The sequence below is a fragment of the Anoplophora glabripennis genome, unplaced genomic scaffold, assembly GCF_000390285.2.
Source record: "Anoplophora glabripennis isolate ALB-LARVAE unplaced genomic scaffold, Agla_2.0 scaffold259, whole genome shotgun sequence".
NCBI lineage: Eukaryota > Metazoa > Arthropoda > Insecta > Coleoptera > Cerambycidae > Anoplophora > Anoplophora glabripennis.
Genome location: NW_019416505.1, coordinates 396488 through 421671, shown reverse-complemented (window position 1 = coordinate 421671; position 25184 = coordinate 396488). Strand labels below are relative to the sequence as shown.

General features: G+C 33.1%; 4 protein-coding genes across 7 annotated transcripts in view; 1 reads left to right on the top strand and 3 right to left on the bottom strand.

Annotated features, from left to right (window-relative positions):
- Nucleotides 1-1029: 1029 nt before the first annotated feature.
- Nucleotides 1030-1856, bottom strand: LOC108904209. The gene is made up of 4 exons (XM_018706669.1): nucleotides 1663-1856; nucleotides 1512-1601; nucleotides 1313-1454; nucleotides 1030-1261 (listed from the first exon to the last, which is right to left on the bottom strand). The coding sequence occupies exons 1-4, from the start codon at nucleotides 1724-1726 to the stop codon at nucleotides 1159-1161; spliced, it is 399 nt and encodes a 132-aa protein (XP_018562185.1). The 5' UTR covers nucleotides 1727-1856; the 3' UTR covers nucleotides 1030-1158.
- Nucleotides 1857-3536: 1680 nt separating this feature from the next.
- LOC108904223 lies at nucleotides 3537-8602 on the bottom strand. The gene is made up of 4 exons (XM_018706689.1): nucleotides 8503-8602; nucleotides 7856-8446; nucleotides 7649-7795; nucleotides 3537-6324 (listed from the first exon to the last, which is right to left on the bottom strand). The coding sequence occupies exons 1-4, from the start codon at nucleotides 8581-8583 to the stop codon at nucleotides 5842-5844; spliced, it is 1302 nt and encodes a 433-aa protein (XP_018562205.1). The 5' UTR covers nucleotides 8584-8602; the 3' UTR covers nucleotides 3537-5841.
- A 1609-nt stretch (nucleotides 8603-10211) lies between these two features.
- Nucleotides 10212-13829, top strand: LOC108904199 (serine/arginine-rich splicing factor 2). Of its 3 annotated transcripts, XR_001964226.2 has the most exons (5): nucleotides 10212-10566; nucleotides 10625-10762; nucleotides 10828-11029; nucleotides 11459-11514; nucleotides 13086-13829. XR_001964226.2 is itself a non-coding variant. In XM_018706655.2 (4 exons), exons 1-3 carry the CDS (start codon nucleotides 10385-10387, stop codon nucleotides 11027-11029), a joined length of 522 nt encoding a protein of 173 aa, XP_018562171.1. In that variant the 5' UTR covers nucleotides 10213-10384; the 3' UTR covers nucleotides 11459-12089. The 3 variants fall into 3 exon arrangements, 2 of the variants coding, with proteins under 2 accessions (XP_018562171.1, XP_018562172.1); XM_018706655.2 differs by lacking the exon at nucleotides 13086-13829 and having other exon boundaries at nucleotides 10213-10566; nucleotides 11459-12089; XM_018706656.2 differs by lacking the exon at nucleotides 13086-13829 and having other exon boundaries at nucleotides 10216-10566; nucleotides 10861-11029; nucleotides 11459-12089.
- Nucleotides 13830-23635: 9806 nt separating this feature from the next.
- The window catches only part of LOC108904204 (ras-related protein Rab-40C), a 4628-nt gene continuing 3079 nt past the window's right edge, over nucleotides 23636-25184 (bottom strand). For both annotated transcript variants that reach the window (XM_018706661.1, XM_018706662.1), the window contains exon 3: nucleotides 23636-25148. In XM_018706661.1, the coding sequence (XP_018562177.1) occupies nucleotides 24880-25148 (269 nt within the window). In that variant the 3' untranslated portion in view covers nucleotides 23636-24879. The remainder of the gene's footprint in view (nucleotides 25149-25184) is intronic.

The window sequence follows — 25184 nt, the reverse complement described above, 5'->3', positions numbered from 1 at the left end:
GGTTCTGTCAGCGGACAGTTCTAGAACAGTTCAAAATAGTTACACAGGTGTATTACTGTATTGTCATTAATCATTATGTCTTGGCTTAGATGTTTTTATGAATTGAATGGTCAATTAATTTGAACCGTCCTAGAACCGTTCTCTGTCGTAACCAAAACAAAGCTCAATTCACATATCAAATTCATAACGAAAATAAATCATTAAGAATATAAAATATCGTACATGGGGGTAGCTACAATTTTTGCATGGGGTGGGCCTAGGGGCTGCATGCTCTATGGAGCCCTCTAAAAAAAGCGACATGCCGAGATAAAATTTGAACACGTTTTGATTTGATTCTAAAAAAAAAAAATAAGACAAGATTAAAAATTAAAAATGTTGTTAAAAGTATTCAAATTGTTCAGTATTATAAATATTTAAAGTAAAGGTTAATAAAGGCTGGTACAACTGTCAAAGGCATAGAATAATACAAATCAATAAGGACCATACACTTTTTCATTAATAGGTTTCAAGGGGATATCTCCGTACCGACCCGAGAACCATCGACTCAAAGGCCGCTTGCATTCCCTAGCTACAAGCTATCCTCAAAAACCCACTCCTCACGACGACTGGTCAGTTATATTGAGGAGTAGATTTTTCTGTGTTCTGTGGATCCACGAATGTAGCGAGATTTTAAAATTTGAAAATTGTCCCTCTGCGTCTGTACATGAAAATTATGTATGTATTATGTATACTGCTTTTATATTGTTATCCATGTTGCCGGAATTAAATAAATGAGACACCTACTTTCAAGAGGTAATATTTCAAATTTAATTTTTGTCATTCTTATTCAGTGAATGGCGTCAATGGGAATTGCGACGTAAAACTATAGGAGGTGTACCCCCTATATTGTTAAATATCTCATAATCAGTAATTCTTAAACATAAACATAGGATCAGTGTGGGTTATATAAACATGAAAATAAAGATTTCATGCATTCTGGGATTAGCGCAGATTATCAATTTATATCTGGATAAAAAAAAACTCAATATGTCTGATTAATATTCTATTAAAATAAGAAAAATAGCGTCCAATAACATAGATGATTATTATACCTATTTATTGAAAAAAAAAAAAAAAACGTATAAATCAGTTACATGAACTCACAGCCTCACAAATTAACTAGTTATAAATTTTATTTGAAGAAAAGGAAATAGCCGAACCAACAGGTCCGAGGTCTGTAGAAATAGCTGGCTTTTCTACAGGCTGAGTGGCAGCGGTAGATCTGAAAATTGCCAATTAATCACAAATGCCTTTAAATGTTAAGGAGGCAAACCTTTTTCCTTTGCCGACACTCATAGCAAACACACCATCATCCATGATTTTCTTCAAATTATGTACAGAGTAGCGATTGTATTGACCCCAAATGCTGTTCATGTATTTGCTGCTATAGTTCATCGGATTTAATTCTGTAGTATCTGAACGAATTTTATTTATAAGTACGGATTTGGATTAAATTAGGAAATTTAACTTACAGTGAAATTCCTTGCGCTTCTCCTCATTTTTCCTCACTTTCTTGGCGGCAAAGGCTCCTTGCGGTACAGCTGCCATGTTGAGTGAGCAGTCTTAGAAAAATTATTATTATTACTCGTCTGTTACAAACTATTATTATTTCTAATGACTTACCAGGACAAAATCCATAAAACAATTTTCTTCCTCTCATCCAAGTAAGTTTGGAAGGGTTGGTCATAAATTTTATAAAATATTCCGCCTATGCAGGAGAATGCCTCTTAAGTCATTAAATTATTCTAATAGAACTGAAATAACTCTGTCGTTTGGAGATTTTTAAATCGATGCGATGTAGATTAGCGAAAAGGAGAAATATATACGTGTTGTCGGCAGATAGAAAAAGGAAAAACTCAGTTATTGTGGGTCAGAGGGCGTAGGTTATCAAAGTGATAACAACACCACTGTGACAGTGTCTAGATAATAAATAAGAATGTTTGTGAACTATCACATGATGTTAATTTATGATTTATACATAAAACACTTATTTAACTTTTATTGTACGTGTATGTATACAATGTCTTTCACTTTTCATAGAGCCACCCTTACATCCCAATATTTATCTCAAATTTTTTACTCTATTATAAAGGAATTAAGCTAATTCCAACTAATTCACAAAATTCTTTACTAAAAAAGAACCTATCAAAAATGAAGTTGAACAGAGGTCTTGGAAATCACAAGTATGCAAAAAATATCTTACCCCACAGACAATGTTCCTGACGGTGTGGCCCAACTAGCATTGAATTACATCAGCGATACCTAGTAAATAGCTAGTAATTGTTAATATTCCAAAATAATAATAGAATATGATATGGTTAAATATTATCAATATAAAATAAATAAATCAATCAATATTTTTGGTTTTAGAAGGGGACGTTTAGGACCAAAATGAAATTTTGGTATATTAATTATTTAGTATATAAAAATGTTGAAATAACCAACTGAATCAATGAAACATAGTATTGAAAAAGTCCAAATCGTTATTTAAATGAAACTGGGCAACATTTCACGTTATATATTTATTTATAAAAAGTATTTTGAATAAAATATAAAAAATAAAAATGTACATTAAAAATTAATAATAAATTAAGAATAGCAAAGAATATACTACAATCATATAGAATCTTTCCGTAAACTATGGTAACTTGAGTGAGTAATCGATAAAAAGTATTAATTTCCTGAACCATTCTTTACATTGGAAATGAGAATAAAGTTAAAAGAGTATATTTAAAGCTGTTAAAAGTTGCAAAGGATAAGTATGGCAGTCTATTTATTCTATTTGATCGATTAAATCCGTGAAAGTGGAAGTAATCATATTTTAGTTATTCGGCGAACTTAAGACCTTGATGCCACATTCCTTTAATCTAACCAAGTTTTTTGGGTACCTACAAAAAATATAAATATTTCCACTCACAAATAAAATTTGCAATTTACGTTGTTAATAATATTACAGTATCTAGTCTAGCCAACATCACAGTTTAAAAAACAACCTTATCTTCATAAAATGTCTTTTTATTTTAAGATGCAACAAAATCATTAATTTTGGTCCCTAAACGAGAAACAGAATGTGTACAAACAATCGTTTGATGGAACGCAAAAAAAGCACATCTTTTTACGTCTTGGTGGATTTTTAATTCAAATTTTTGAAATGAAAAATGTCAGTCTTTGTATATACGTTGTGATGATTTACATGCCATTCTTTAAGTCGTTCAGGTCTTTACACTTAACAAGGGAACAAAAAACGTTTTTGATATGAAAATAATTTAATAACCGATTATCAGCGAAGTAAATGACCTTGTTCTATAAACGGCATGGTGACTAGACGTCGTTTGAGCTTCTATCTAATTTACATCTGTGTGAGGAGCAACATCAAACATCATTTTATCCGTCTTAAAGGCCACATGAAGGGAACTGACGAAATTCACAACAAACATTAAAATTTAAGAAAAAATAAAACATTGACTAATAAGATAAATAAATTTATATTCACGTATTTGAATAAAAAAAAAATTCCAAAATGTGCGATACAATTTCAACTGAAGTATCAGATAAGACCAAAAATGATAAAATAAAACAAGGTTCAAACAGATCCCATATAGAGAAACGCTTACCATATTCCACCTTAATGCTAATGAGATCTCAATTAGGAACGTTCAAATATAACTGCTTAGTTTTTTTAACACATTGGCAAGAAATTTAAAAAATTCATATAAGGCTTCTAACTATGAATAGATAAGATATACATGGTGTAGTTTTAAGTGGGGGTAATGAATAGTATGTTTCTCAGAAAACGAATCTGATACATATTAATTTTCTTTAAATCAAATAAATAATCAAATTACAACTCATTTTTTAAACTTTCGTCTTAGTTGTATGTGCACGATTATATCAGTGGCGCTTGAAATTACCTCTTCAAACCAATTATGTGAAAAGCATATTGCTTTTCTACGACTTTTTGATACATTATTATTATGTCATCATATTTTTTTTGTCAATGCAGATCAAACTTCGAATATAAAACGTACATAATAAAAAAAATAAATAAAATTACTTACTAATCTGATAGATTCCAAACATTTTTCAAAATTATTTCAAGATTTTAACACAAAGCGCTTATTATTATTTTTAAAACTGTGTCTTTAGTTTATGAAGTTCAATGTCAACCACCTCTGATAGTGACCTAGTTTAGGTGAACTACATAATATCAATGCACCCGATGTGACAACAGGGCACCAGGTACTCAAAAAAATAAATTGAAGTTTTTAGTGACGGTACAGTGTGTTTGTGTGTCCTCATTGTTAAATTTCTGTATGGAATGAAATAACATGTATACCAATTCAGAAAAATTAGATTTGACAAAAAAAAAGTGTGCCACAGCTTATTATTAAACCGACTAAATATCAAATTTGGGAATGAATAATGAAAACAGAGCTTTTCAAAACATAAAATGTGTTATAGTGATTATTGTGTCGTAAAGAATTATCTACACTCTCAGTACAAGATATTTCAAGTTAGAGTAAAAATCAACTTTTTGACCGATTCTTTTAATGCAGTTATTTATAATTTATTTTTCAGCATGGCAGTCAAACACAATCAAATAATACGACCCCCATTCAATGTTAAACCGAAATAATAAATAAATAGCAGAGCTAAAAAAGTTTGTTGCAATCTTCACAATCTGCACCTTCATCTGGTCCGATTGACAGATTTACAGTTTGTAAACATCTATCTATCTAAACGGTGAGACATTGACAATTTCCATGATTAGTTAAAACCTTTAAACAATGAACAGATGAAATTCGTTGATCACACAAATTGACTATTAGACACTTAACGCTATACATCGCCGTGCAGCCTAAAAGCTGTGTTTACCTTACGAGCAGCGAACATTACAGTTTATTGAAAACAAAAAATTATTCTGAAAGGAAACTTATTCCCGTTACAAACAAAAATCATTCGCTGCAAAGGAATATCACATAAATTTCTCAGGTTTTCAAAATATTCTGAAAAATCAATTGCAGTAGAATCTCGACTAGCCCCTCCTTACGAAACCGGATCGTTCACGGATAATTGAATTTTATGATCTTCTAGAAGTCCTGATTTGAATTCAATAGATTGTTATAATTACACGGTTTCATGGAAAAAAAATTCAATGTGTGGAACACTGAATTTGAAACTGGTGTTTGTAAACTTTAAAAATAAATGTTTTAAAAATAGAGAGTTTCGAATTATTTACTTTCTCAGTGAGAAAAATTGACTTAAAGGACAAATTTGAGAACAGAAGTATTAATGACAAAAATAGAGCCTTTCGAAACATAAACTGTGTTAAATTGTTATTATTTTTACTATTATTTAGTTGGATTATTGTAACGAGAAGAATTATCTATTATGTCAGTGACACACTTCTGGTTAGGCAAAACTAAATTTGTGAAATGAACCGACTGATCATTTTGGTGCAAAAGGTTATTTCTTTAAAATTCTTTCTTTCTTTTGTGGCAGAAATACTTAATCAAAAAAAAAAAAAATTAAAAGTTAAATCTCTACATATTCAAATAAAAAACATTTTTAAAAATAAAATAAATTTCTAGCCACCGCCACATCGAGGTTCTACTGCATGCGTTTTCAAAATTACACTCTCTTAAAATCGATGGATAAATCATTAGAACAATCTTGACGAAACAAGCACATAACACAGAATGCGACCGAGCCCTCAAATTCGAAGCATTCACAATTATTACCGCGTTTTGGTAAACGTTACTTCTAGGTGATGAGGCGACCGGAAAATACCTAAAATCACATTTAAAGTTGAGTATTGCTGTGCTTATTATCGAATCCGGTGATGATTTTGGCGAAACTAGTAGCCGTGGTGGCGATCTGAGCAGCGGTCTCTGCCAAATTGGTGGCGACCGATGCGTTGGATTCGGAATTCCTGACCAATCTCTCCAAAACATCGCCGATTCTATTCAGTCCCTTATCCAGGACCGAACGCAGTGAACGCAGTTCCGCCAGACTCTTCATTTGATACTCTGCCGTCTTTGCCCTAAACTGGCGCAGTCTCTGGACCTTTCTACGCCTTTCAGCTAATTTCCTCTGTCTTTGCTGTTTGTTGAATTTGGGTCGTTTCTTAGGGCCGGCCGTGCTGAAATTTACTTCGTGAGTAACTGTGGGAATGTTACCGTTCTGAACGGGTTGAGTTGGAATGTTGACGGCCTGCAATGTTGTGGCGGAATGTGAGGAAGAGTCTTCACTTTCTATTGAGTCCGGATTAAAGCGTTTCTTTATCTGCAATTTTTTTTTATGTTTGTATTAAACTGGGGAGAATTTCAAATTTTTACAAGATTAAAATGCTACAACCTAAAGAAGACCTGTGCAGATTTAGTACAAATGATTTTTACGACTTGGGTTACCAGACTTGTTAAAACAAAAAATAAAAGGTGTAACTGAGAGCTACATCTAGTGGCCAATGCTACTCACTACCTGACACCTACAAAGAGGCCAAAAAATGGCAGAAAGCGACCTGTATTGCAGGTACTATGAAAGCATGACCCTGTGAGGACCAAAGTCACACTTTGAAACAACTACTTTACGGGCTATATGCCCCGACTAGCCTTGAATAACAGCAACTTCATTAAATACAACTGGGATAGAAAATTTTTCATATGATGCACAGTTTTTGGATGACATGGTAAATATAATTAGTCATGTTTTCAATATTTTCTTTTAATTGAAATTTTAAATATTCAACAATGTATAATTTGAAAACTTGAATACGAGTATTCTGGATTCGAGTACTCTGAATTTTGTATTCAGAATTTAATTAATCATGAATATGACCTCTGGTTCTTATTTGGTATTCAGACAAGCAAAAATTACTAGGAGAAATTTTTGCCATTTGGCAGTAATTTTAAGACGGTCACTGTATAATTTTTGAAATAATCATATTTGTCAGATATTTCTTTCTTTGGTAGATATTGACTAAAATGTTGGTAAGTGAAGTGAAGTCAAAAAAACTTATCTATCTAAAGTTTACATTTTTGCAACCTGGAACATTTTTCAACTCTACCTGAAGAACTTGGAAATATCGGAAATATTTCGGTCAAAATTTGGAATGATTTTTTTATTAAAATAATTTCTAGATTATTTTTTATAAAATAATATATTATTTATATTGGCAAATATAGTAGGTATACTTAAAGCTGTGGTATTGAGATAAAAATTTGTAAATTTGCCCAAAATTCATTATTGTCCGTCATATTGTTTGCAGAATTATTTCCTTTTATCGCTTTGTTCAGGAGATTTTGGGAACAAAGAAGACATTTCTGCATTGCAACATAAGACAAGATTAATTTTCCTCACTTCAAGTTTGTTTAATTAAAACCAAATCATATGTGTATTTATGGAAATTTTAGTAATTTTCAATCACAGCTGATATTAACTCTTCTATTTCTTACTAAGTTGAAACGCAAAATGGAGGCCATTATCCGAATGTATATAAACAGTGTGAAAAAGACAACATGTATGCTTAAAAAGGATTTACAACGAAAATTTAAAGTTTTGTAATTTTCTTTCAACGATTTTCGTATAAAGGAACGGGTAGTAAACTTACAGACAGTTCATCACATAGTGAAACTCCCATGTTAATCAGTGCTCTTTTATCTTGTTCGGTGAACTGATTTGGCACATCCAGAGCTTTACCGCTTCGCTTTATGCCCGACAATTTTTTTCTCAAATGTAGCTTGTAGTCGCTCCACGTCTAAAAGTGAAAATCATGAATTAACCCACGTGTGCCTCGTAAAACCATCACCGTGTATACCTTTTGCCATTTCTCAGTAGTTTTCTCTCCTATTCCCTGTTGATTTAAGATTTCAGTCAAATCGCGCCACTTTTTTCTATAATTAATTTTTGGCAGCTGCCCAGTTGCCAACCCGGGATTGGCCTCGAAAAAATCAAACATTTTGGTAAAATGCCTTGCAGTAGTTCGGACTGGACATTGCGGTTTCGACTCCTCTAGCTGCTTCTTTCGTTTCTGTGCCCTTTTGCTTAGTTTCTGAGCCGCGTCATCCAGATTTTCAGTCACTTCCTTGGGAGTATTGTTACTACTGTCCTCGATGTCTTTAGGCAATGATAAAGTTACGCCCTCGAAGGAATTAACTTCTTCCAAGTCTCTGCTACCGTTACTCACTAAATCTGTATGAAATAATTCATCTTTTTCGATAAAATCGTTTTCATTTATAATATCTAAGCCTTCCAACTCCATCTTATTGAACGTAGCGAACTGGAAGTTACTAACACTTATATCCATTATGTCCAACTGGTCCACGGTGCTAAAATTTTCTTCTTTTATGAGGGCATCTCTGCCGCTTAATATATGGTCGCTCAGATCTCCGAATTCTTCGCTTTTTAACTACAATGTAAAAAAATCGTCATTAATTATGAAATAAAGCAAAAATATCTACTTACAAAACATCCCTTGGCCCTATCATCGAAATCGCTCAACATGTCGCTGATTTTCGTACCGTTTTGCTTTTTTCTCACTTTCATTTTTGTTTACAATGTTAAAAACCTATGGTGGAAACAGGTTATAGGTTAAAAACGCCCAATCGATGACGTTGACGTACAACATACACCGCGTTTTATGCAAAAGTCAATTCATTTCCTTGTTTAGTTGGTTGCAGAACTAAAATTTTTTAGGTAGCTCTTGCAGACCGGTCCTAGTTCTTCAGGATTTTGAGTTATTTTGAAAAAAAAGTAAATGTGTCGTTTTCGAAAATCTTCTGTAACTTTTATTTTCAAGGAATTTTTAAGATTTCAAATCATTTTTTCACAGCAAGTTTTTTCGGGTAATTTCACTGTATATTTAGATTTTTATTGCGACGTTTCGGTTGCGAGAAACCATCATCAACTTTCGCTAAATTAGAGTATATTAATACAATTATGGAGTATGCACCGCGTGTTAAAATTGTAGACGCTGTAGAGAGAAAGAGCGATACTTTGGTTATTATCTCTCTCTCTATATATATAATTAGCCAATCAGTATTCGGAACACAGTATACTAATCAATCAGTAGGGAATCTTAAATGATTTATGAATGAATTCCGTATGGCAATTTTTAAGTACCCCCACCCTAGGAAAAGTCGCTAAGAATATGGCGGATCCTTCGAGCATATACTACTAGAGGCATGCAATTGAGAAAACTGTGGCTGAGTGTGCGAGAGAAACAGACAGTACATCAGTACATCCTGTCTCACTCTAGCACGTCACGATTGGTTGGAAATTAATGCTTCAACCAATCGCGGCGTGCTAGAGTGAGACAGCAAATCTGAGATACTGTCTGTCTCTCAGCCACACTTTTCGCATTGGCATGCTACCTCTAGTAGTATAGTAAACCTAAACTGTTCTTTTTCCTGGTTTTAATACTTTTAATTATTATACATTAATTTCTGATTAATTATTATAATCCGAGGTAATAAAGAGATTGTTAGCTATGTAGTAGTGTTACACGTAAATTGAGTTTTTTTTATTAAGAGAAGTTTACATTTTTTGGTTAAATACAGGTTTAGTTATTTGAATTCCAGCAGAAATAATTTAGATTAGATTATATCGGTCTGAATTTTATAAATTTTGTTCAAAAACTTACGAAAGCGTATTTATTTTCTAAACATATTTTAAAATGTAAGTTTACTATAATTTTTATTTCATTATTAACTATTTACTGGGTATAGTATTACTTATAAATAAATAATTACTAATAAAATACACAAGTACAAGATAACTAAACTGGACAACTACTCGACCAACATCATAAAATAAGGTTTTTAATGCATAAAGCTGAGATATAAGAAGGTTTAAGTGAGGTTAGTTACATATACAATAACGAAAACATACTAGATTTATGAATGAAAATATGAGTACGGAAATCGTAATAACTGTCAATCGCTAACAAAATGGTGGAAATATGGAAGACGCGGGAAACGTAACTTTCCCTACTGATTGATTAGTAAGTAAACTGTGATTCGGAACAACTGAGCCACTGAGATTAGTTGAGATCTCAGGTAAATAAAACTTTGCTAATGATTTCGCTGTTGCTCTGGTGTTTTTGGGAATACAATATTGGCTATTCTGGTTTTGCTGTTAGCATTTTCATTTTCCATTTCAAATAATCTCAAACATGCGCAGTATGCTGTGCGTCGTATCGTTTTCGTTTTTCGTTTCCTTCTCTCAGTCCGCCATATTTTTATTTGTACACGTATAAAGCGCTACAAATTTATTTTGTGCATTTTAACGGTGCATATTCTTTTCAAACCTGATTTACAACTGAAAGTTAGTGACCATTGCTGTGAAAATGAGTTACGGAAGACCTCCGCCTCGGATCGACGGTATGGTTTCCTTAAAAGTCGACAATCTAACGTACCGCACCACACCGGAGGATTTGAGAAGAGTTTTCGAAAGATGTGGAGAAGTCGGTGACATTTATATTCCCAGGGATCGGTTTACAAGAGAAAGCAGAGGCTTCGCTTTCGTCAGGTAAGTCAAAAAATTGCATTTACCTAACAGCCGACAACCTAACACTTGAGAGATGCAGGTTCTATGACAAGCGTGACGCCGAAGACGCATTAGACGCTATGGACGGTCGCATGTTGGACGGAAGGGAGCTGAGAGTCCAGATGGCAAGATATGGCAGGCCGACCAGCCCCCACAGGAGATACCGTGGACGAAGGAGGTAAATCCATTGTTTCGGTTAAGCTACTTAACCGATAATGAACGAAAGCTCCCCCCCCTTTGTAGGTCTCGTTCACGCTCAAGATATTCTCGCTCTAGGTCACGCGGAAGAAGAAGCCGATCCAGGTCTCACCACCGGAGGTCCGTCAGTAGGAGTCGCTCCAGGTCCGACAGCAAGAGTTCCAGGGGCAGATCCAGGTCGCCTTCGAAGGAGGACAAGGGGAGGTCCAAATCGAACAGCAAGTCACGGTCTCGGTCTAGGTCTTAGGTAAAGAAATAGGGATGGATAGGGAACTTAATACCTGTTTCGCATAGGGAGAAAACTTTCATTTCGGGGTTTCAAAATTACATTTAATTAGTCGCTAGAAATATTAGTTTCTTTTTTTTAATTATAGTGCTTTTATTTTTAATAGGTTTTGCTCGTTTTGCCATATAAATTTGTTTTAGAAACCTCGCAGTTTTTGAAATGTAGAATATTAAAAAAAAATGTTTTACCTCTACCTGCGTGCATAATACATGAATAAAAAATTATTATCAACCATTAAAATATTTGTGCAATTCCAATTGTTATATAGTTAAAAAAAGACGCCGTTTGTGGTAAGAATTCTCATCCAAAAATAGTACTGTCGACCGCTCCGCTTAATACTTTAATTTTTGAAACAACATATTTTTTTCCAATACTTTCTTTTATTTTCAGGTGAATTGGTGGTTTGCAGAGTGCAGTGCAGTAAAGTAGGCGCCTGCTCTCTAAAGGTATTTATTTAAACATTTATCACCTCTGACCTAACCAATTCTATTTTACAACCCGCCATTATTTTCTCTTATGTTTTCGAGTGTTTCAAGTACGGTTTAGTCCCAAAATATGAAAAAAAAAGTTTCGGTTCATTGAAAAAACTGATTATATTTAAATACCATCGTCGTTTTAATTGTTGCATCCATTGTAATATGAAAATCTGCGTCTAGAGACTCGATTAAATTGAGCTTGATTGATAAAAGTGTTTTTAATATACAAAATATACTTTCAAGGTATTCACATAAAAAAATTAATTTTTAATCTTTGACTGGGAAATGGAAAAATTTAAATTAAAGATTTAATTTTCAGGAGACTGATGCTTATTCTAAATTGAAAGTTTGTAACTTGTAGGATTATAGTTTGTGTTTCACTAGGTTAAGTTTTTTTGTTCGATGATTATATAATATGCTTATATATTTGTGGTTCAACGATTCCGCAGGTATATTATTTTAGTTTTCTCTGTTCCTTTGTAATTCACGTCACAATGTAAAATGTAAGGATTTTTCGTCTTATAAAATTTTCTTTACAGTTGTTTTTCATTTGTTTTTTTGTAGGAATCTTAGGGTGAACTTACATGCAGCGGTAATTTTTTCTGAAGCATAAAAGATAATTTTTGTCAGCACGAAAAAAAATTAGTGTGTTTTCCATAAATTCTGTTTTGATCGTTGAAAAAAAGGTTAAAGAAACGTCTATTTGTGATCTGAATAATCTTTGAAGTGGTAATAAATTGTACAGAGTGGGCCAAATTTGACGCTATTGGCAGTTTCCTTTTTCGCCATTTAGTCCTGTAGCCGGGGGGGTCCCAATTGCCTCCTTCATTTAGATAGAGTTACCCAAGTGTTTTTTATGTATTTTGAGCCGCAGAACACGAATTTTTTTGGGTAGAAGTTTGCCCGGATGTCGATAAGCTTTTTATTAACAAAAAACTTGCAAAATACTGCGAACTTAGTTTTTGGCAAAATAAAAAGTATTTTCTTGTTCTTTGACCCATTTTAAAATGTCTCTTGCAAATACTTTTTATTTTGCCAAAAATTAAGTTCTCAGTTTGCAAGTTTTTTGTTAATAAAAAACATATCGACATCCGGGCAAACTTCTACCCAAAAAATTCGTGTTCTGCTGGCTCAAAATACATAAAAAACACTTGGGTAACTCTATCTAAATGAAGGAGGCAATTGGGACCCCCCTGGCTACAGGACTAATTCAATTTTTCTCAAAAATCGGGCCCGTGATGTCTATACTACGTTTCTTCTATATTTTTTTGAGGAAACGGGAGAAACCCCCCAAAAGCTTCGAATTTGGCCCACCCTGTACAGTGTTTATGCAGTTTAAATCCATTTTATGCCATCTTTCGTGATCTTACAAAATTATTTTCCCGAAATCTCGATACAGGAAAAACATAAGCACAAGATACATTTGCCGGGAAAAGTTACCGTTGCGCCCCAAAACCGCACACAAAAGATCACTCACTGTATAAAAATATCGCCGATACCGGACCCAGCTTCCCTGATACTAACGTATTTTATGTGCACAGCAGGCGGAGAGTTGCTGTGGGCAGAGAGTAGCTGTTGCAGTGCAGTGCAGCCAAAGGTGCGAGAATGTACGAGAGTGTAGCGGTGGTAACGGGTGTACGAGAGAGAGAGAGAGCGGACGGCTGCGGTGTGGACCCTTGCCAGGCCCAGGGCGCAGTCTCTCAGTCAGTCATGCGAACTGTACCACCTGTCCAGCTCACCAAAAATATACTTAGATTGATGAGAGGCGTAGGGCTAGGTGGAAAAAAACGACAAACCCTCTCGGATTCGTTATTTGATATCTTTGACGGGTACCCGACGTGTTTTTTTGTTACGTGATACAAAATTTGAGTAGAACACTTGATTTACGATATTTTAGGTGTGGCGCTGTGATCAATCGAGGTTCGGGAAATTCGAGTTACTTTTATTTGTTCATACTTTAGTGCGGTTTAAAGTTGTAGGGAACTTAAATCTTGCCGAAATTACTGTAGTTTTAATTTCCTATGTACAAGGCGTTTTGGAAAAGGTAGACGGGACGTCAAAATATATATTTTTCCTAAGGACCACGGTCTTTTCCGAAAAACGGCGTGACGTATTGAAATTTTGTACGGGCAAGGTTTCAAGTGCGATAAAATGCATTGGTGTTGTTTGTTTTTGAGTATTTGCTGGAGGTTGCTATGTAGAAGCTTACCCTGTGACATTTTATTATATAACTTTTTTCAGGTTCGGTTTTATACAGGGTGTAACTTACGTGCGTGTCAGTTTTTTAGGGGTAATAGTACGTGTTCTCCTGAATACGAATCTGAAATTGTTATTTTTTAAATCTAATAAATAGTCACATTTGGAGACGGTACATCTAGCTGTGAATTTGAACGTTTTTCGTAGCTGGAAGCCATAAACGGACCATTTATTTTTGTGTATTTCATTTATCATTATTGATTAATGCTTGAGTTTTCTTGCTAAGTTGTTAAATACTGACTGTTTGTGTGGCGAACAACCACTCAACAAAAGTAGCGCCGTTATTTGAGGTACACTAGCTTCTCCAGCGGCGGGGTACGAAAATTACTAAAGAAGGGTTTAATAAAAAATTAAGTTTTTACTACGGAATTTGAAAAAGTAAACTATCGATACGTGTTTCTAAAGGTCAAAGTCTTTATAAATATGACCCCTAAGTTACACCCTGTATGCAATCGACTCTCCCAAAATCAACTAGCTTCTATTTCTCAGATTTGGGTACAACTTGTCACAAGTTGACCTATTTTTTATTCGGGCTCACTATACAAGGTGATTCATTAACAATGGGAAAATCGAAACCTGAAGATACTGCACGTAAAATGGTGGCCATTGGCGTAAACATGCCTTATCCGAAAGTTGATAGTTTCGGAAATACAGGGTGTTGAAAGTTAAAATTTTAAATCGTTTTTTTGCGATTATTCTGAAAATATGTAGGTTAGGAACTTGAAAATTTGTGAAACTATATTTTTTTAGGCGACGAATAAGATGCGTGTTGTAATTTCAGCATTGCTCATAGAGGGCGCCACTTACGACCAATTTTACCGAAAATTTAGTTAATAACTTTTTACCCTGTATGTCTAACTTGAAACTTGGTTCAAAACCTGAAAGAGCAATAATTTTTCCATTAATTATGTACTCTTGTTTCATTTCGGTATCTCGATGCGTTTTCGAGAAAAATAGATTTAACGAACACTATGTTTTGATGATACGAGAAAGTAATAGCGAAACGAACTAAGTGTTTCTTCATGGTATTACAACAATTAACAATAAAACAAATGAAATACCTACGTAATAATGATTTAAAGTAATTGTCTGAAGAATCCACCGTTGACACTGATACACTTTACACAACGTTTTCTGAGAGATCTTCGAGTTTGAAACAACATATTGGGATTGCGTCTGACTTCGTTGGCAGCGATTTGTATTCTTTGCCACAAGTCTTCATACGAACCAATTTTCTCAAGATTCAAGAAATCATGAGGATGAAATCTGGTCTTCTGGGTGGCCAAACAAAAATGCTTTTACGACTTGAAGTTCCACTTCATTTATGAAGAGACATGTGGTTCATGTACTACGGAACTCTGCCGTATTTTTCTCGGCCAGTGCGTGCATATTTAAATATAGTTTTTCCAAATCGCTGGGTTGGCCATGTAAGCATTTTTGCTTGTCCACCTAGAAGTCCAGACTTCAATCCTCTTGATTTTTTTTTTTTGGTCTTGAATGAAAGATATAGTTTACAAAGAATCTATTGGTTCGTGTGAAGAGGTGTGCCACAGAATACGAATCGCTGCCAGCGAAGTCAGACGCAATCCCAATATGTTGTTTCAAACCTGAAGATATCTCCGAAAACGTTGTGTAAAGTGTATCAGTGTCAACGGTGGATTCCTCGAACAATTATTACTTTAAATCTTTATTACGTATTTCATTTGTTTTATTGTTAATTGTTGTAATAACATGAAGAAACACTTAGTTTGTTTCGCTATTACTTTCTTGTATCATCAAAAGATAGTGTTCGTTAAATCAATTTTTCTCGAAAACGGATGGAGATACCGAAATGAAACAAGAGTACATAATTAATGGAAAAATTATTGCTGTTTCAGGTTTTGAATCAAGTTTCATATTAGACATACAGGGTAAAAAATTATTAACTAAATTTTTGGTAAAATTGGTCGTAAGTGGCACCCTTTATGACCAACACTGAGACTGCAACACGCATCTTATTCGTCGCTTAAAAAAATGTAGTTTCACAAATTTTCAAGTTCCTAACCTACAATAGTTTCAGAATAATCGCAAAAAATCGATTTAAAATTTTTGCTTTCAACATCCTGTATTTCCGAAACTATCTACTTTCGGATAAGGCATATTTGCGCCAATGGTCACCATTTTACGTGTAGTATCTTAAGCTTCCGATTTTCCCATTGTTAATGAATCACCCTGTATATTTTTTTAACTTCATTTTAAAGGTATTAAGCTAATTCAAAATAAATTCAAAAAATTTCCTAAAGATCCTGTCAATTGAAGTCTAACAATATTTTTCGATACCAAAAATCTAGTTGGGTAGATATGCAAAAGATATCTAACCTCATAGACAAGACATTATTTTTACAAGACCTACCGAAAGATTGCTCACCATTTCCTGTACACCCTATATGCAGGGTGTCCGGAAAATAATAGGTCACGCCTATCTTGAAGGGAAACAAACCGATTTAGATGAAGTTATCAGCATTTAAAATAATGTATGTTCCACTTTAATAGTAACGTAATTTTTTTAAAAATGTGTTTCTAGATCGGTTTGTTTTCATCCAAGGAAGCTTCTCTTCAAATATGGCCGCTTCATTTTCAAATCCCTTATATATTAAGGAGTAGAAATAGATGAAAATGGGTCAGTTGCGTTTTTCTCGAAAAAACGACTTTCTATGCTTTTTATATTTTTGAGAAAAAAACGTAATCTCAAAAAAGCTATATCATAAAATGTTGCTGGGTAAGGTAGTAGCAGATGGTCAAAAACTGATAAAATCGAGTATTAGCACCCTCAAAAACTTTTCTGTACCAAATCTCTTCTGGTTTACAGGAAAAAAATCGTCTAATTGTTGCCGTTCTATTAACCCCTGAGTCTATGATACCTTATTTTCGAAACGCCCTGTATAAATGGAATTCAAAATGTCGAAAATCTTCCTAAATTAATAAAAACTTCATACTGATAGTTTCTTAGGGGAAATATTAGGCGCGTGATATGTCTATTAAGATTGTAAGTCATTTCATCGTAAAATATGGATAAAAGACTAATAAGAACTTATTCTCTGAAAAATTACTAAACCTAGTCTGCATATGAGGGTAAAAGGCTGTTTTAGGCAACAATTTCCAAATTCCTTTTTGACTCGGTTGGCTGTCAGTTTGGATCTGCACTAAAACAAAGGAATATGGGGGGAGGGAGTAGGGGTTGAGGATTTGTAAAAGTAATATATATTTTCAGGTACTCTAGGTAGGTAAACGATATATGCATATATTATTTTGTTTTCTGCATCTTTTGTTTTATAAAACTTTCATTATTTATTTTCAGGTAACGTTCTTTCACCTTTTTTCAGATATATTTTAGAAGATTTGCTAATATAAAAGTCTTACTTAATTCTGGTTTTTGTTTTCCTTTCCCTTTTCTTGCGCGCCTGCATAAACTTGAAAAATTTAGTACAGCTTGATTTTGATTGTCAGAATGACACGAATATCACTTATCTCGGATAATTCAAATTACAATTTTTTTTAATTCAGAACGTATGAAATATGTCTATATTTATAAAGTACTCATAATGTGCTAGAACTTTGTTCAGTATGTCATACCTTACAAAATATTTGATTATAAGACTGCAAAGAAACGATAAATCTGTGTGTGTTTCATAACTGTCAGAACTCCTTACCATTATTGTGCACACATACGGGTTGCTTATCTAACAAAGACCAGAGATAGTTTTATTTTTATGAATTTGGTCCTTTTTTGTATGTTTTGACAACAGAAAAACTTGTTTTTTTTTTCATAAGGTTCACACTATTAAATTGAAAATGTCTTGATATACAGGGAGTTTTAATTAAAACTTCCCACCTAGAAAATATCGGAATTAAAAAAAGAACAGGCGATGTCAATTTAGGTCAAGGGGACATGGCGTAAGTTTTAGTGCCTTGGAAGTTACCCCTTCGGCAGGGGCGTAAAATAGCCTTAGACTTAAATGCCACACCCTACATTGAGTGATATCATTTTAAAGCTTTTTCAATTCTGTTCATGACGACATATTAAATTTTGGTTTGGACACGACAATAAAATCTGCTCCACTTCCCAACGAACATTTCAGGCATTATCCGATGACATTCTTCAACAATTCACCATCTTGCTGAAACCACATCCTCTTCTGGTAAAGTGTTGTCATGTTCCAATACTTCTACAATCGTCAGGTAGATATTCGTTTCCAGTAGATTCAGATACATGTTTCCATCCAGATTTCTCGGTAAAAAAAAGGCCTTATGATGTGTCTCCTAGTATGCCCTCCCAACCATTCAATTTACTTGGATGCTGCATTTGAGAAATTGTTGAAGAACATCGTCAGATGACACCCGAAATGTTTGTTTGAAAGTGGAGCAAATATTTTATTGTATTGTATTTGAACATTTAATAAAATAACATTTTTTCATTCATTGATATTTTCTCTTTTTCTTTAAGTGATGATTTTATTGTCATATCCAAACCAAAATTTAAAAAGTCGTATGTCGCCGTGAGCAGAATTGAAGAAGGCTTTAAAACGAGTTGTCACTCATAGGGTGCCATTTGAAGTTTAAGGATATTTTATGCGCCTGCCTAAGGGATAGCTTTGAAGACACCAAAACTTATGCCATTACGTGTCCTCCTTGAAAAGAAAATCGACGTCCCAAGTTTGTTTTTTTTTAATTCCGAAATTTTCCAGGTGGGAAATCATAATTGAAACGCCCTGTATATTTATATCTGTCGCAGTTTTATATCATATTAGTGGAATATGTTAAATTAATATATTTTTTTTAACACGGAGGACATTTTTGGAAAAATGCTCATATGAAAAAGCCTATTTAATATCAAAATTACTATTAGTCCAGTTACTCAGGGTTTTTACCTCCGAATTCTTTATAACTGAACCGATTGTCGTGAAATTTTGACTGAATATGGGGAATGCCTCAAGGAACAAAACTTATATAGTGCCGAAGTGTGCTCTTGCCCTGGAGCACAGTGGGAAATATTCTCGCCACTCGCCAATTTTCGTCTCGTGATTTTTTTTTTAATGTAATCTGAATTTTCATATTCCGGTGAGATTTCTTCGAAAAACACTTTTTTTTAATGCTTAGGGAGCGCCCCAACTTTAATGTCGAAGAAAAAATTTTTAAATACTCGATGTAGAAAAAATGTTTAAAAAGTATCTGCTATTAATAAAATTGATTATGACCCTTGATGATATATTTGGAGTTAGGTTTTTGAAGAAAAAACATCAGATATATCATCAAAGGTCATAATAAGGGGCGCTCCCTAAGCATTAAAAAAAAAAAGGTTTTTCGAAAAAACCTCACTGAAATATGAAAATTCAGATTACGATTATTAAAAAAAAAATCACGACGAGATGATGAAAATTGGCAGGTGGCGAGAATTTTTTCCAATATTTCCCACTGTGTGGAGGTGGAAATTTTTGCTCCCAAAATAACAACAAGAATCGATAGAGGAGTCAATTTTAAGTAACAAATGTTATATAAAGTTTTTTGGATAATCCAATACTTTCCAAGTAATTCGTCATTGAAAATGTTGATTTTTTACTGAAAAAGTGCTTGTTTTCGGACAGTTTCTTGCAAATAACTCTGAAACCGTTGGATTTAACGAAAAAGTTGTAATTAACAAAAAGAAAGGTAATAAAAAACAAATCTAATGGCATTATTTTGTTTTTCTCTAATTGCAATATAAACCGAGTTATGGATTTTTAAACATTATTATATGTTAGCTAAAAACTAAATTGGAACCAGTTAACGTTAAATAACGCCAAAACCATAAATAATAGGAAAAAATTATTTGCACCTTCTTTAAAGTACTTTGAAAAATCTTTAAAATGAGCTGTTTTAAAAGTCTAGAATCAAAATTAACGGATATATGATCGAAATAACATGACTCATATTTTTTTAAGAAAAAATTAATAAACAAATCAGTGTCTTTGGCGACGGAATTAAAATTAAATGCAATCCATTTACAGATTTCTTCATTTAAGTTTTAAGAATATGTTCTGGGTCTTTAGCTCACTTACAAAGCATGATTTCGAAAAAAAACTTAATTTTTGAAAATGTTTTCAAATTTTTGAAAAACAATTCGATTTTTAAGCTGTAACTTAAAAATTAAAGGGTGTACGAAAAAAATACAAGAGTAAAAAAAAATTGCTTTATTTTTGCCGAAGATTTTGCTATATTTTTTTATTCCTCTAAAATTAATATTAATCGAGATATCGCCATTTTAAGTTCTCACATGAATGAGGGAACCACCCTTTTTGAGCCCTTTAAACCCTTCAAACGTAAAAATGAAGGGCTTAAAAAAGATCAACTCAACAGTTCACGTAGCCCTTACAATTCCTTGCAAAATAAGCCTTTGTGCGATTAAAAATCTTAAAAAGTAAGAAAGTTATCGTCAAAAAAATAAACACGTGTATAGGTGATAATTTTAGGAAAATTTAGGTCAAGATTTTTGAAGCATTTAGATCTTTTCTGTATATACAGGGTGTCTCATAATTAGCTGCCAACCCTGAACAGCCGATTCTATGATCAAAACTAAATAAAAAAGTTCATATGAACATGGGTCCGGAAATGCTTCCTAAGGGCACAGGGACCCATTGAAGAGGGAGGAATGGAAATCATTTTTTTGCAATATCTCTCAATCGCGTTGTGATAAATGAATGAAATTTGGTATACACAGCTAAATTTTGATGAGCAATTTGATGGACTAATCCATTTATTTCCACAAGGTCCATTGGGGTGGGTACGGGGGGGCCCTTGGTACTTTGCGTGTGTAACTTTTTCATCTTTGACTTTTTAACAAATTGGACAGCAAATTCCGTTTTCCCGAACTGTTTTACGTTAAAAAGGTACTCTTGTTTCAAATCGTTATCTTTAACGGTTTCTGAGAAAATCGCTCTTGAATTAATCCCACTTTGGTCAATTTCATAGTAATTTAAACAAAAAAAATTTTTTTGTTTAAATTTAATCTAATTTTAATAAAAAAATAATAATAAAAAATTAAATTAAATAAAAATTAATCCTTTAAATGGAAAAGAGAGGAAAGGAAAATTATTATTATTATTTTTTGTTTAAATTACTATGAAATTGACCAAAGTGGGATTAATTCAAGAGCGATTTTCTCAGAAACCGTTAAAGATAACGATTTGAAACAAGAGTACCTTTTTAACGTAAAACAGTTCGGGAAAACGGAATTTGCTGTCCAATTTGTTAAAAAGTCAAAGATGAAAAAGTTACACACGCAAAGTACCAAGGGCCCCCCCGTACCCACCCCAATGGACCTTGTGGAAATAAATGGATTAGTCCATCAAATTGCTCATCAAAATTTAGCTGTGTATACCAAATTTCATTCATTTATCACAACGCGATTGAGAGATATTGCAAAAAAATGATTTCCATTCCTCCCTCTTCAATGGGTCCCTGTGCCCTTAGGAAGCATTTCCGGACCCATGTTCATATGAACTTTTTTACTTAGTTTTGATCATAGAATCGGTCTGTTCAGGGTTGGCAGCTAATTATGAGACACCCTGTATACGTATTTAGTATGTGTATATTCGAATAAACCAGTACTATACTATATTATAACTATTATATTATAATAAGGGAATAAATGTTTATTTAATATGAATGCACATTTAAAATGTTTCTACTCTTTCAATAATAGTTTTTCATTTTATTATCGAACCAAGGGGTATTTTTCAAGGGTTGAAAAGTTGCAATCGATAAAAAAGATTTTTTAATCAAGAAATCAATTTTAATTTTATAAAAATGCATAATTAAATCATTTCAAGTTGAAAAAAATTTTTTTATATTATTTTCATTCAAAGGGGTGGTTTTTAAAGGTTTTTCCGGGTTGAAAATTTGGGATATATTACGTTTCATGTTAGATAGCACATGAAATTACTCATACTGCATAAATAAAAAAGATTTGGTTACATAAAATGCTTAAATTTGTATTATTTCTTTTTTTTTCCAATAAGGGGTGGTTTTCACTCCTTAAGAACAAAAAGCACACCTGGCGCATATATAAGTTTTGAAGTGGGGGGTAAGATGAGCCTAATTCAAAATTTTAAGAAAAATCCATGCAGTTACAAAGAATTCAGAGGTATTACTATATTTTCAGCTACAGTAACTGGGCTATATCACATTCTCTCGGGTCTGTTGTTAAATCTGTATAAGGATTGACTTTAGTAAACTAAAGACCAGAAGTATTGTAAAATGTCCTTTATTCTTACAATAGTTTTAAATACACTTAATGTATGACGAACAAAATATATATTGCAAACTTAAACAGTAGGTGTTAATATTAGAATTTGAAAAAAATATGTTAAGAAAATATAGTATAAAAAAACTTGAAAAATTGTGGTTATATATACAAAAGAAATTAACAAGACATCGTTATGTGATAAATGGTGCTGGCATTGCCTAAAAAATATATTTACACTTATCAGAACTTAAAACGTACTGGTAAAAATTTAAATAAATACTGGTGTCGGAGCCCAATCTAATGCTTACACTCTTAAATCGTACATTATAGAAACGATCACAATTATTTACAAAACCCATTGGGTACGCACATCTTAGACAAGGACGGTACTGTTATCCTGCCTTAAAAGTTAACCTTAAAATGATTCTGGAGCTGAAAATTGATTCGGGACGGTTGGACGTCAACTTTTTCAAGTGTTGCAGAAGATCCGAAATTTACATGTGCAATTTTTATAAAATACACAATGATAGCTAACGTTTGTGGATGGTTCGGTAAAAAATATATGAAAAACTTTACTCACAAAAGATCTAAGTACATTATTCTCATTTTCATCCCATAAGAACAATTATATTAAAAAAAGTTTGCAATGCGAAATTTTTTGTACTCAAGAAATTTAAGTTTTTCCTATCTTAGATGGGAAAGTGAGGTACAGAAGTAAATGACAAAGATGTGGTTATGTTTATTTTAAAGGGTTATTTCTTGGAGATTGCAAGGAGTAATTTTTTTAAGTCATTCAACCACAGTCCAACCAAATTACACTTGCAGAAAATAAAAATTATTACCTGGACTTTTATAAGTGGAAATGGTAAAAGGGCTTATAATAAACCTAAAAGCAATAAATAGTTTTGGGTCAAACAATGAGACAGTTTTTTTTTGTATTTTTTCCGTACAATTGAATGGTGTAGTTTTTAATTTTATTTTTAAATTTAAACAAATCAACAATTACTGAAAAATTGATTGCTGCGTCATTTTTTACTTTTTTGCATTTTTGAGCATGTTTTTGAACTGTGATTACAAATTTTTTTATTTGACCAAAACCATGTCAAAACGAAAAAAATGATCACCAGCAGAACTCTGTACAATGATTTTTTTAAGTAGAATTTTTCTTTGAAAAAAGTGTTTCAGGCCGAAAAAAATTAATATCAGAAACTTCTTGACTTTTTTATCTAAAAAAATTTGAGGTTATTTAAAACAGAGAAAAGTATACTTTCACCAAGTTTTGACAAAATTAAATTATTTTTGCGGAAATGAGAAATAAAAAACGAAAAATCTGAAAAAAACCTGTTTTTCGCAGTTTTTTCGGAAACTTTGAGGTTATGTTAAAAATTACCTCTACAAAAGTTGTAGATTTTTGCATGAGCTACAACTTTTGTAATAGATACTTTTTTGTTTGACGTCAACTTTCGCCAGAAATCCCAATGATACAATTTTTCATAAGTTTTCAACCCCCCAAATCAACCCCCTGCCGTCCCTGCTCAGGCATTTATTTATTTTTTTGTTTATTATAAGCCTCTTTACCATTTCCACTTATGAAAGTCCAGGTAACAATTTTCTTTTTTTTTCCCTCTAAATGAGTTATTTTGGTCGGTCTAAAACCAAAAGGTATAAAAATCACACGAATGACGATTCACCAATTTTTGTCTATTTTAATTTTTTATAGAATTAATACGAAAGCAATAGTAGAAGTATTCTATGTTCTTCCCTATAAACTACAACTTTTCACATCTAATCAGTTTATCACAGCTTATATCCAAAATAAGAATTTACCCCACTCTTCCCTAACAAAAATATTTACCAAGCCGCCTTTGCTTTACGGGGTCGACTAAATTCGACGCTTTGGGAGGGCGTCTCCTATTTACCTGAAAAGATTTAAAAAACGGCTCTGTATTCAAGGGAAATTCAAAGCAAAAACCACACCTTAAAATCTATTCTACGCTTTTCAATTTTTTACTTTTTCTGCTACAATCTATAATTTTTTTTGTTTGTAGAAATAGTTGATTTTTGTGACGTGATTTTTGCACAGCTCACATGATATTTTTCCGACACTTCCGACTCTTCAATTAGAAGAACTTTTATTATTATTTTTTTTTTAATAATTTGGATAATTCTCATATTTTTTAAAAGAACATATTTATTTATTTGACCACTTTGTATCTTAAAAACTATTAATTGTTTATACATGTTTATGTTTGCTTAAAGTGTGTGTCAACATACTTGAACATCCCGTATACATAAGAATATTCTTTAATAAAATACTTTTGTGTTATAATTGAAAAACCGGAAGTTATAGAAATATATGACATATGCCTTTGGATTCTAAGCACAAAAAGGCAGTACGAAAGTAACCTAATTGCAAAAATTAAATATTTAAAAACGAAACGAAAATTGAAAAATGCTCAACTTTTTTCCTACCTCCACCTTTTCCATAAATAGAGCAACCACCCCAAAAATGTCGAATTCAGCCAACCCAGTACATGTTGCAACTAATACTTGTTCAACATTACTGGAAGAAAAAAGGATTACATTAATATCTCATTTTTTCTCAACAACGTTCCGAATAACACAAAACAAACCAAATCAAATCCTCATTTTATTCACTGCTCAGCTATCAGCATCCTGCAAAATAAAATAAAACACTCCTTGAACTGGATTAAAATTAAAAGAAACCTCGATTTTGCTCAAGGTCCCCCATCCCCCCAGCGTCTCAATGTCCCCCACAACAGCATCGCTCCCACCGAGAAAGCACCCACGAGGCAGCGTCAAGATATGGAGCAAGAGTTACGGGGTACGCAACTCGTTCTACCATCCATGGCAGCGCCTGGCGACGTCGGGGTGCTCGTGAAACGCAACTTGCGTCCCCCGTGGCCCTTTTTCTGACTGTGTGTGTACCTCAGCTGCGTGGAAGTGGATGTGAGAGCGTAAGATTTCAGGTGGGACTTCACGCAAGTCGGCAAGGGTAGCTGCTCGATGCTATAAACCGTGGTTCGGGCCACTATGGCCCTACAGCACAGTTCTTGGAGGCTCAGAACTAAAAATACAAAAATTAATATATAATAATAATAAT